The 13080-nt window shown below is 42.9% G+C and overlaps 1 protein-coding gene across 1 annotated transcript in view; it reads right to left on the bottom strand.

The window, feature by feature from the left end:
- Positions 1-2805: 2805 nt before the first annotated feature.
- The window catches only part of LOC112237056 (mucin-2-like), a 34941-nt gene continuing 24666 nt past the window's right edge, over positions 2806-13080 (bottom strand). Inside the window, exons 31-46 of the mRNA XM_042327631.1 lie at positions 12883-13080; positions 12300-12483; positions 11600-11813; positions 10478-10653; positions 8986-9055; positions 8703-8803; positions 8536-8567; positions 8088-8265; positions 7712-7816; positions 6565-6605; positions 5762-5884; positions 5270-5374; positions 4797-4925; positions 3861-3900; positions 3524-3647; positions 2806-3214 (exon numbers count right to left, since the gene is read on the bottom strand). The exon at positions 12883-13080 is cut by the window's right edge and continues 50 nt beyond it. Of these exons, the coding sequence (XP_042183565.1) occupies positions 3004-3214; positions 3524-3647; positions 3861-3900; positions 4797-4925; positions 5270-5374; positions 5762-5884; positions 6565-6605; positions 7712-7816; positions 8088-8265; positions 8536-8567; positions 8703-8803; positions 8986-9055; positions 10478-10653; positions 11600-11813; positions 12300-12483; positions 12883-13080 (2031 nt within the window). The 3' untranslated portion in view covers positions 2806-3003. The remainder of the gene's footprint in view (positions 3215-3523; positions 3648-3860; positions 3901-4796; positions 4926-5269; positions 5375-5761; positions 5885-6564; positions 6606-7711; positions 7817-8087; positions 8266-8535; positions 8568-8702; positions 8804-8985; positions 9056-10477; positions 10654-11599; positions 11814-12299; positions 12484-12882) is intronic.

Below are 13080 nucleotides of genomic sequence, written 5' to 3'. Positions count from 1 at the left end.
AGAAGCACAATTCGACCTCGGGAATGTTCCTGAGGTCCTCCCGATCTGTGCAAGCCTAACCTTGACCGTCTGGCATTAACCCTTAACAGTGAAAATAATTGTGTTTACATCAAACAGTTTGCAATGACTTCTCTCCCCATAGGAATACATTGCCTGCACCCCTAAATTCAACCTGAAGCCTATGTGGGTTATGAATGCCTTATGAACCTGTCTTCGATGACAATTCATCAGGACACTATGAGGTCTACCTGTGTTGATTCTAAGCTTCCTGCAGCAACCGGAAGTGGTTAAAATCACCCTAAAGGTGTTTTGATGTACCAAACCTGCAGTTAGTGAAAATCACTGCATATTCAACCCTGTGTAAATCAGTCAATTCTTAACGTGAAGACTTTACATTTTCAGCACCAATTAAGGTCGCTGCTCGGGCTCCAAATGACCTATTGAGCCGAAACTTGGGATTCGGGGTCGTCTCAGCTAGACCTACACATACTGTCAGAACTAGACCCGCAGCTAGGACGTGACTATGTGTTTTATGTTTTTATTATGGTTTACAGAAGGCGCTGTGAATTAAGGGCCTGCTCTGAAATATGTGATAGTTGGCTTCTAAACGAGTTTGAAAAAGTGGGTGTGGTGTCAGTTTGTATCAGTTTGGTGTCAGAATGACATCTAATTAACTGATGGACGGTGACTTGCTGCCTGACTTTTGTCCATTTGCAATATGTTTAAACAGTAATAGACCATGAGGTACCATCACCAAAGTGACATTCTGAAATCAACACCAACGAGCGATGGAGAGGAACCAGAATCACTGCCCGGCCATCCCGAGTTCATCGGGCCAGTCAATTTCGCAAAACAGATGCCTTATGGACAAGTAAAAATAATATGACAAAATATGACAAAAGTATGTTCATACAGTTCTTATACATGTCTAATTGACGACAAAAAAAAAAGAAAGAATTTCGAAAAACGATCCAGAAAGCACTTTTTTAAGGGGGTGATACATTTTTTTTAAATGTTTCAAATGTTCAAAATTTGACTCTTGGATCTTGACTTGCAATATGAAAATTTACCTTGGAGCGCGCTCGCCATCTATTGGATTTTTGCTGTGTGACACTTGGCATTTGCCATATGACATTTGCAATACGTTTTGAATGAAACGGCGTCCATTTGAGTGGTATTGCACATCGTGTATATGTTTCGTACGGTGCCAATAAGATGCCATTCATTTTTGTCCATTTCAAGGGGGTATTCCCTTACATTGTCAAAAGACTTGATGGGCTTGTCAACAGTAACTAGGGGTGGTGTGTTTCTTTGGAACAATCAGGTCCGTAGTAGCATTGTTTCCACACTCACATGGTGAAGGTGTTGCAGGATCCCTCACAGTACGCCCCAAAAACAAACCAGGAACTAGACAAAAACATCCAGGGGACCATGACTGAACGTTCTAAAATTGTCCTTGACACTGTCCTTCAGGTGACCATATTGTGATGTAAATTTTTGTTTGCAGGGTGAATTCTAACCTCATGTAAACATAGCACTACTTTAGTACTGTATGATAAAACACGACACAACAAATATATATTTCTGTATTATAATGTCAGGGATGACTCTCTAACTGTCATCCACCAAAGAGATAAAGCCTTGTTTACACTGCAGGCCTTAACGCTCAGATCAGTTTTGTTTTTCAAATCTGTTTTGGAATACTGACTGTCCAAACAGTTACAAGTGACCAAATCACCTTTCTGTGTGTATTCAGACAGCAGTCATTTGTTGACATGGCTACGCTAGTTGTCTTAGTAATGTGTGTATTCAGACAGCAGTCATTTGTTGACATGGCTACGCTAGTTGTCTTAGTAATGTGTGTATTCAGACAGCAGTCATTTGTTGACATGGCTACGCTAGTTGTCTTAGTAATGTGTGTGTAGTGGTGCAAGCTGATTGGTGGTGGCGCTCATACTTCCTATCACTCAGAAGTTAAGTAGCAAGCTAAGGTGACAATAATGCCATGGATGTTTCCTAGTTGTTTTGAAAGTCCAGAATCATAGTGGAAGAACACTTTTAAAGTCTCGTAGGACAAGATTATCCAACTTTCAAAACAAGTCGGTTTTTGCTAGCCAAAGCAGTTAACTAGCTAGCTAGGTAGCTGTTTAGCTAGCCACAGCAGTCAAGTAGCTAGCTAGGTAGCTGTTTAGTTAGCCACAGCAGTCAACAAGCTAGCTAGGTAGCTGTTTAGCTAGCCACAGCAGTCAAGTAGCTAGCTAGGTAGCTGTTTAGTTAGCCACAGCAGTCAACAAGCTAGCTAGGTAGCTGTTTAGCTAGCCACAGCAGTCAACTAGCTAGCTAGGTAGCTGTTTAGCTAGCCACAGCAGTCAAGTAGCTAGCTAGGTAGCTGTTTAGCTTTCTAGCATATTCACTCATTTGATTGTAAACAATTAACAAGCTAGTTAGCTACCAAATGTTCTTGTTAAACTGTCATCAAATAAGCTAGCAAGCAAAATGCCAAATAACAGTCTAACAACCACCTGAGGTCAAATTGAGCAAGATTTGACCGTTCAGACACAAGTCGCATTACCTTTGAAGGTGGTTTGAAATGTGGCTGGAAATATCTGCTTCCATGTGCTTTTTGTCTTTTCAAATTGTTGGAAAATATACAGATTCTAATCTGATATGCAACATGCTTTAGGGGGGGAATCACTTCAAACTGCCAGTGTAAAGAAGGCTACAGAGGTTTCACAGCTTAATAAACCAAAGCTTTCTAAAACAAGGTGCATGCACTTCTACAAGAAAACAAACAACGGACATAAGTATTTGAAGGTTGCATTTTAATAAGATAAGTAAGCATACATTTCTACATTTTAAATATGATTTAATCTACATTTGACATATAAATCAAAGCGATTAGATAAATAACAGCCATGTGAAGCAGGGTAGCAGGGTGTTCCTTAGTAAGCAGCGAGTGGATTGGTGCTGGACCACTCCCATCTGTATTAGTACAGATCCCATTTACACCAGTGTGTTGCTGCGTGTCCTGCGGGCAGGCACCCTAATGGCTCTGTTGCAGTCGCTGTGTCTGCAGCTACACTCCTCCACGTGTAGGTAGGTGTAGGGCACCACATCTCCATTCAGACACCGTAGGTCCACCGTGCGGTTACTGGACCGGGACTCCTGGCAACAGGCACAGGAGTGGTCCAGAGACGCAGCCATGGCAGAGTACCTGGAGGACGGGAGTGAAAGAGAGGTGTTCACAGAGATTAAGAGATCATCTACTCCCCAAGAGACAAAGACACCTCAACAAATGACATGTTTCACAAAACACAACTACATTTAGGGTGTGTGTGTGTGTGTCCCAGACACAGATTAAACCTAGTCCTGGACTAAGAAGCATGTTCAATGGAGATTCATTTAAAATGATTTTCAGTCCATCACTAGGCTTTTTAAACTGGATACTGGAACCCTCCCCATGGTGTTATGGCTGTGATGAGGCTCCACTGGGTTGTGATATTAGCATTGTTTCCACACTCACTTGGTGAAGGTGTTGCAGGATCCCTCACAGTACGGCATCTCCACCTCCTCAACAGACTGGCAGCTCTTGTGGTTGATGAAACTCTTCATGGATCCTACCTTACAGGCCTTGTCCTTCTCCACACCTGGTATTGGAGGGAGACACACCGTTATACATTATCCGTCTGGAAAGACCATGAAAAAGAGCTGCACCTGTTTGAGTTCACTGACTACAAGGTGGCTCTCCTTGTCAATCATCAATTAGGAATATCAGTGGTTTTATGATGCATGAATCTGATCGCATTCCAATCCTGATATAAAATTGTTAACAGCTTTGAATATTTCACTTTCATACTTACAAATTCTACAGCAGCCGTTTGCAGCGGTCTGAATTGAACCCTGTGGAGAAAAAAGTTTCAACGTTTTCTTTACATAATACATTTCATATTAGGACAAGAGAAGTAATTTTTCTGTCAAATGAAAACTGGTATATTGTGTGTACTGTACTGTGATGGAAATGATTGTGGATCGAAACATTGTCAATAAGGTTGGTAATCGAGAGCATATGCAGTCAGCAGGCCTTTCTGTTCTTGTTATGTTGTGTCCTGTACTCACAGACTGGCCTTTCTGTTCTTGTTATGTTATGTCCTGTACTCACAGGTTCTTTCTGTTCTTGTTATGTTGAGTACTGTACAGTACTCACAGGCTGGCCTTTCTGTTCTTGTTATGTTATGTCCTGTACTCACAGGTTCTTTCTGTTCTTGTTATGTTGAGTACTGTACAGTATTCACAGGCGGGCCTTTCTGTTCTTGTTATGTTGAGTACTGTACTCACAGGCTGGCCTTTCTGTTCTTGTTATGTTGAGTACTGTACTCAGGCTGGCCTTTCTGTTCTTGTTGTGTACTGTACTCACAGGCTGGCCTTTCTGTTCTTGTTATGTTGAGTACTGTACTCACAGGCTGGTCTTTCTGTTCTCGTTATGTTGAGTACTGTACTCACAGGTTCAAATCAAATCAAATCAAATTTATTTATATAGCCCTTCGTATATCAGCTGATATCTCAAAGTGCTGTACAGAAACCCAGCCTAAAACCCCAAACAGCAAGCAATGCAGGTGTAGAAGCACGGTTGTTCTTTCTGTTCTTGTTATGTTGAGTACTGTACTCACAGGCTGGCCTTTCTGTTCTTGTTATGTTGTGTCCTGTACTCACAGGCTGGCCTTTCTGTTCTTGTTATGTTGTGTACTGTACTCACATGCTGGCCTTTCTGTTCTTGTTATGTTGTGTACTGTACTCACAGGCTGGCAGTTGGCCTGCTGGAAGGGTGGGCAATGGATGTTGGAGCTCTGGGTCAGATAACTATCACCGTTTTTCACACAGCTGTACTGCTGGCACTTGTCACCAGGAGCAGACCATGTATCTCCATGCTGGACACACACACACACACACATACACACACACACACACACACACACACACACACACACACGTTTTTACATTAGAGCATGTGTCTTCAGATCGCTAAGTGAGACAACAACATACACCAATCGTAGGGGGTGGGGCGGACTGGGACATATTTAACACGCTCTTTAAAGAGGTAGGGTGTCAGTGGTTTTAGGGAGATGGGCAGACACTCCTCTGTCCTCATATTATGGGGAAGCTTGTTCCACACACACACACAGCCGCACAATCAATATAGACATTTAACAGAGACTTACTTACTACTTCTTAGTTAATCTGTGACAGTTAAACTGACAGAAACGGTACCTACCTTCAACAACTGCTTGGTCCCATTGATCTGGAGGACACAGTGGGTCTGAACACATTTACCACAGCAGTCATCTGAGGAGTAGTTTGGCTCCTGGTACTCATATCCCTGCAGGAGAAGAGGAACACATGAGTGACTTGCTGCAACACCTAAAAATAATGATGATGATGATAATACACGTCATTAAAGTGTGAATACAACCGATTGCCTTCCCAGTGAACTCTACAGAATAGAAGAACTCAAGAATAGATGTCTCACCGCCCCGATGCCTCACCACCAATTGAGAATTATTTTTAAAAGCAAGGACTGGGCTTAATCTGTCGGCAGTTCTGAATCAGACAAGGTTTACTAACTTACTTAATCTGGGTCTAGGAAACCAGCCGATTTAAAGTATAAAAACTCATTGACTGAATACATTTAAGCTACTCAATGGTATTTCAACTTTTGGTAAATATTTGAAATGTAAGCAGACACGGCAGCTGTACCAGGTGTTACCTTTTCACAATCTTCGTCACATTGCATGAATCCACAGTCAATTTGGTAATGACCAGACTTGGGGTCCACTTTGTTGGTGCAGGTGCACTCCTGGCACTCTGATCCCGGTACTTTAGAATTGGGCTAGAAGAACAAGTAACTCTTTACACATTACTTCAGGGGAACCAGGATATCCACTGACTCTAACACAGGGGAACCAGGATACCCACTGTCTCTAACACAGGGGAACCAGGATACCCACTGTCTCTAACACAGGGGAACCAGGATACCCACTGTCTCTAACACAGGGGAACCAGGATACCCACTGTCTCTAACACAGGGGAACCAGGATACCCACTGTCTCTAACACAGGGGAACCAGGATACCCACTGTCTCTAACACAGGGGAACCAGGATACCCACTGTCTCTAACACAGGGGAACCAGGATACCCACTGTCTCTAACACAGGGGAACCAGGATACCCACTGTCTCTAACACAGGGGAACCAGGATACCCACTGTCTCTAACACAGGGGAACCAGGATACCCACTGTCTCTAACACAGGGGAACCAGGATACCCACTGTCTCTAACACAGGGGAACCAGGATACCCACTTTCTCTAACACAGGGGAACCAGCATACCCACTGTCTCTAACACAGGGGAACCAGGATACCCACTCTCTCCGACAATATTTGACATGAACCCATATAGCGTATGAGACTTACTGTACACATACTGCAATATATTAAAACAATTATATACCAAGAGTGTTTATTTATGTAATGAACATTTCAGATGAGAGAGCAGAATAGTTTGTCATTACCAGGTATTCAACGCCTTTGTGAAGACAAACTCTTTTAGGCTCTGAAAGAGACAAGAGACACAAACAACCAATTGAGAGAGAGACACAAACAACCAATTGAGAGAGAGACACAGACAACCAATTGAGAGAGAGACACAGACAACCAATTGAGAGAGAGACACAGACAACCAATTGAGAGAGAGACACAGACAACCAATCCATGGGACTGTCTAAAATAACTGGTATTGTCTCAGCAATACAAACACAGGAATACTAGATAGTATAGATATAGTTAAAGAGACCATACCACATGTAGATAGTCTAGATAGTGTAGATCTAGGTAAAGAGACCATACCACATGTAGATAGTCTAGATAGTGTAGATCTAGGTAAAGAGACCATACCACATGTAGATAGTCTCGATAGTATAGATCTAGGTAAAGAGACCATACCATATGTAGATAGTGTAGATAGTCTAGATAGTATAGATCTAGGTAAAGAGACCATACAACATGTAGATAGTCTCGATAGTATAGATCTAGGTAAAGAGACCATACCACATGCAGATAGTGTAGATAGTCTAGATAGTATAGATCTAGGTAAAGAGACCATACAACATGTAGATAGTCTCGATAGTATAGATCTAGGTAAAGAGACCATACCATATGTAGATAGTGTAGATAGTCTAGATAGTATAGATCTAGGTAAAGAGACCATACCACATGTAGATAGTCTAGATAGTATAGATCTAGGTAAAGAGACCATACCACATGTAGATAGTCTAGATAGTATAGATCTAGGTAAAGAGACCATACCACATGTAGATAGTCTAGATAGTATAGATCTAGGTAAAGAGACCATACCACATGTAGATAGTCTAGATAGTATAGATCTAGGTAAAGAGACCATACCACATGTAGATAGTGTAGATAGTCTAGATAGTATAGATCTAGGTAAAGAGACCATTCCACATGTAGATGGTCTAGATAGTATAGATCTAGGTAAAGAGACCATACCACATGTAGATAGTCTAGATAGTATAGATCTAGGTAAAGAGACCATACCACATGTAGATAGTCTAGATAGTATAGATCTAGGTAAAGAGACCATACCACATGTAGATAGTGTAGATAGTCTAGATAGTATAGATCTAGGTAAAGAGACATTACCACATGTGTGCTCTGGACAGCATTTCCCCTCAGGGACTGAAACCACTGGCACGAACCCAATAGGACAGTTCATGTTGGTAGGTGGGCAAGTGCTGCTGTCACAACCTAGGAGGGGAAACAATAGCAGAGTATGGACATAATAATATGAGCTGATTCATGTCTTCACTATGTGTGTGTTTTCAACACGACTGAGCTGAGCCCAGCTGTACGGCACTGGCCTGGTTACACATCAACCATAGATCCTGGACCCGTGCTGGAAAGGACCATGTGAAAAGAACATATCCAAGCCAGCACAGTACGGTTCAGGTCGGCACAATACTGTTGAAATAGATCTGAGTATAATATGTAAGGTAAAAAAGTGTTGTGAGATCCTTACGGCAGGCGAGGTTGGAGCAGCATGGATCGGATGGATCGGTTTGGTTGACATATACAAAGCCTGGTCCAGTGCATAACTCTACTGGTGGTTTGGAGCAGACCTTGGGTTTACAGTTCACAGTCTTGGTGGATTCCAAACAAACGCAGTCCTGGCACTTGTACTCAAACCTCTCGTTGAACTGTGATGAGATACAACAAGAAGGGAGTGTGGTTCTATCAATGGGTTTGGTCAAATGTAGTGCACTAAATAGGACATAGGGGGCTAAATATAGGGCATAAGGGGGCCATTTGGCATTCAGACAATGTGGATAATACTGTGTGGACGCTGTAAGTAGGTCCTCATATAAACCTCTGGCATCATCCATGACAGAGCCAGTGGACTAGATAACAGTCTATATTAATTAGTCAAATAAAATAATGATTAATCAAAACCAAAAGGCCTAACTTACCTCTCGTGGAACTCCTTCGGGGTCAATGCATCCTTCAAAAACACAAACACCACCATTTAGTAGAACATTCATAGACCTGAAACATCCTTGGAAAGGTTAAGTCCTAACCATCTTCTCTCTTGTCGTCAACATGAAATGGACCAATGGCAGTAACTGGGAAAACTCACCACACTTATCAACACAGATCCCTGAGTCCTTGTTGAAGAGTTTCATCCCATCAGGACAGAAGCAGCCTTCTGTGGTGAAGTTCATCCTAGACTCGTCTGGACTGTAGAACACAACATTACAGTGACAACCCCTGTTTCCTATGTACAGCAACTCTATATTTAACTGTAGGTAGGTATTTTCTCTTTGTCTTATTTGACAGTCATAACGTTGTCTACCTCAGTTAACATAAAACATGAAAGCAAGGATGTTTTTGCACTAGCCAATCTCTAAATAGAAACCTACTTGTCATCACAGGTTGGCTGTTCTGCAGGACCGCAGGGCTTGTAGACTTTGTCAGCTGGACAGTCGCTGGCTGTTGAAGAACGATACAACTCAGTCTATAGTGACACCCGAACCCCCTGTCTCAGTCTCCAGTATATATACTGCAATAGTCTATGTGCCGGGGGGCTAGGTTCAGACTGTCCTATCTGGTATAATTCTCCTGTCATCTCTGGTGTCATGTGTGATCTTAAGTATGCTACCCCTAATTCTTCTCTCTCTTTCTCTCTCTCCCTTCACAGAGGACCTGAGCCCAAGGACCATGCCTCAGGACTATCTGGCCTGACGACTCCTGGCTGTGCCGGTCCCCAGTCAACCTGGTCGTAATGCTGATCCAATTTCTGCTGTTGTGACTGCATCTATGGAACCCTGTTCTGATCACCGGATGTGCTGTTTCGACACTCTCTCTCTCTCTCTCTCTCTCTCTCTCTCTCTCTCTCTCTCTCTCTCTCTCTCTCTCCCTCTCTCTCTCTTTCTCTCACTTTCTCTTTTTCTCTCTCTCTCTCTCTCTCTCTCTCTCTCTCTACCAAACCTGCTGCTGAACGGTCTGGCCTTAATGGCCATATACTCTTACAATCTCCGCCAAGCACAGCCAGAAGAGGACTGGCCACCCCTCAGAGCCTGGTTCCTCTCTAGACTTCTTCCTAGGTTCCTGCCTTTCTAAAGAGTTTTTCCTTGCCACCGTGCTTCTACATCTGTGTTGCTTGCTGTTTGGGGTTTTAGGCTGGGTTTCTGTACAAGCACTTTGAGACAACTGCTGATGTAAAAAGTGTTATCACAATGGAATAATGTTCTGACTACAGTCATTATTTACAATCAGTTGATTGTAGGACTGAAGCCCGATACTATATTACACATTACAAAGGGGAACCAGACAAGGATGTCCACTATCTCCATCATTTATCACTTCAAATACAAAAATGCACTAATCTAATATTTACAAATAGAAACCCCCCTCCTCTATTGTGTGTTCATCTACAACACACACTAAGTTGTGTTAGTATAGTATTGTTCCTGGTCTGATCTACAACACACACTAAGTTGTGTTAGTATAGTATTGTTCCTGGTCTGATCTACAACACACACTAAGTTGTGTTAGTATAGTATTGTTCCTGGTCTGATCTACAACCCATACTAAGTTGTGTTAGTATAGTATTGTTCCTGGTCTGATCTACAACCCATACTAAGTTGTGTAAGTATAGTATTGTTCCTGGTCTGATCTACAACACACACTAAGTTGTGTAAGTATAGTATTGTTCCTGGTCTGATCTACAACACACACTAAGTTGTGTTAGTATAGTATTGTTCCTGGTCTCATCTATACAGTTTCTTGTTCCTGGTCTTCTACAGAGTACTTCATATCTCTTCAATGGTGGACTTATTTATCTATCCTTATTAGGTGAGTCTTATTTAACCTGGTGAGTCTGGATGTTTTCAACGAGTACAGTAAGCCTACCACAGAGCTCGGTGTGGTTTCTCCAGTAGATGCATACTCCGAACTGGGCACAGGCAGCAGCGTATGTCTGCAGACTGGTGCACTCCACCGCTGGGTTGGACACATGGCAGCTGTCATAGACACAGCCCTTGTAGAAGTTGTCAGGTGAGACAAATGGATGACAGGCTGCAAAAATGCTGTGGATTGAAAACCAGAGATGAAAGAATATGAGAAACAGACCTTCCAAATACACTGTAAGATTCATATTGGTTTCTGTCAGAAACAAAACACACCTTTGTGTATAGGTTAGGGGTATAGAGCTACGTCATTGCATGTGAGAATTTAGTCTGTGATAGGTTAGATTGTTGATAGTTACAACAGGTTTTATAACTTTACTCAAACTCCTGACAGACTGTTCAATGGAGTAGCTGGCCACTCCTGAAAGACTTTTCAATGGAATAGCTGGCCACTCCTAACAGAATGTTTAATGGAGTAGCTGGCCACTCCTGAAAGACTTTTCAATGGAGTAGCTGGCCACTCCTGACAGACTGTTCAATGGAGTAGCTGGCCACTCTGCACAGACTGTTCAACGGAGTAGCTGGCCACTCCTGACAGACTGTTTAATGGAGCAGCTGGCCACTCCTGACAGACTGTTAAATGGAGTAGCTGGCCACTCAGCACAAACTGTTCAATGGAGTAGCTGGCCACTCCTGGCAGACTGTTCAATGGAGTAGCTGGCCACTCCTGGCAGACTGTTCAACGGAGTAGCTGGCAATTTTCCCACACAGCATTTGTGTCATTTAAATCACCCTAAGCATGACATTTTATTAGAGAACTTGTACAGTGCCTTTACGAAGGTGGACCTGTCCTTCAGGAGATCACAGTGCCTTTAGGGAGGTTAACCTGTCCTTCAGGAGATCACAGTGCCTTTAGGGAGGTGGACCTGTCCTTCAGGAGATCACAGTGCCTTTAGGGAGGTTTACCTGTCCTTCAGGAGATCACAGTGCCTTTAGGGAGGTTGACCTGCCCTTCAGGAGTTCACAGTGCCTTTACAAAGGTGGACCTGTCCTTCAGGAGATCACAGTGCCTTTAGGGAGGTGGACCTGTCCTTCAGGAGATCACAGTGCCTTTAGGGAGGTTTACCTGTCCTTCAGGAGATCACAGACAGAGGAGTCTGGCTTGCATGGCTTCTGTGTGGGTTCAGGGAGAGGAGAGTTGGTGGGGATTCCAGGTGGCACATGGCATTCAGGTTGGTAGAGGTCCTTGGCTGGCCAGTAGTCTGCCATCACAGCACAGTTCTCCACCAGCTGACCTCCAGGCAACATGCAGTCATCAGCCTGGTTGTTGCTACATGTTCCTGGAAGAGATGCATACAGTTCAGGTTCAAGTCGTTTATTTTGCCATTTGCAGCTATTAAAAGTAATACATACATTGGACATCTTTGTTGGAGCTCTCTCACTATTAGTACAGCACATACAGTAAAAATATCAGACACAGACATCAGACAGGAAAGTCCAAACCATTGTTTTCTAGCCTGGTCCCTCATCAGTTTGTGCTGTCTTGCCAAACCCTATGGTTCGATATCTGACAACAACCCATAGGGTTTTGTTAAAAAGAACCCAAACAGATCTGGGACCAGGCTAGTTGTTCACCTCCAACCTTGGATAAATGATTTCCATCAATTCAAAGACTTCTCCATTAGGCTTTCTCACACCATGCTCAGAATACCAAGTGACCACTCTCTGTTTAAGTTCAGTGATTCACAATCATTTCTCAGCTCTTATGTTTAAATACCCAAGATACATAGTTTGAGGACAACAAATGAATGAAACTAAGTCCTTACCACAATGACCCTGTGTATTGTTGCCAAAGTGTTGCCAAGGAAGGTTGACGCTGAAGCCAGTGACTCCAAAGGTAACTACCACCTGGAGGTGTGCTATCTCCAAGACCATGTTGATACCAGAGCTCATCACCTTCACACCGTGCCGCGTGAAGGGTAGTCTCAGGGAAACTCCATCAATAAGAGCCTGAAAGACAGATGGCAGGGAGAGAGGGATGAAAGAGAGGTGGACGAAAGGGGGGGATAGAAAAGGATAGGAAAAAGGGATGGAAGAGAGAGAGATCAATCTTCAGGATCTCTTAAAGAAAAGGGAAGGTGGCCGCAATACTTACTAATATCATGACATTACAGGTTGAATTAAGTTGATGGAGAACATCAAATTCTTATGTTGTATCAATGAAAGCTACGGATGTTGAGAACTAATGCACAATTCAGTTCAGAGAATGAAATAATGGAAGAGAATTGTCTTTCATTTTCACATAAATAATTTTTCAGTCCTTTAGGCCCCAAATCCAGCCATTCAACATGTATATGGCCTGAATTGCTTATATTGATTTCTGAGCCAGTTTATAACCACTTAAGTTACCTCCAACTGAGCAGCTCCAATGAGGTTGTGATTCTTCAGTGTTATAACTGTTGAGCGGTAGGACACGATGATGGATCGAGGACAAGACACGTCTTCGGTGGGATCACAGTTGACATTGTCGATGTAGATCTTGAAGTGGTGACGCGGCAACATCTCCTCCATCAGCACATAGGTACAGTTCCCTTGGAAGCTGTAGAA

This window comes from Oncorhynchus tshawytscha, linkage group LG01 (assembly GCF_018296145.1).
Source record: "Oncorhynchus tshawytscha isolate Ot180627B linkage group LG01, Otsh_v2.0, whole genome shotgun sequence".
Taxonomy (NCBI): Eukaryota; Metazoa; Chordata; class Actinopteri; order Salmoniformes; family Salmonidae; genus Oncorhynchus; species Oncorhynchus tshawytscha.
This window is presented reverse-complemented; position numbering and strand designations above follow the sequence as displayed.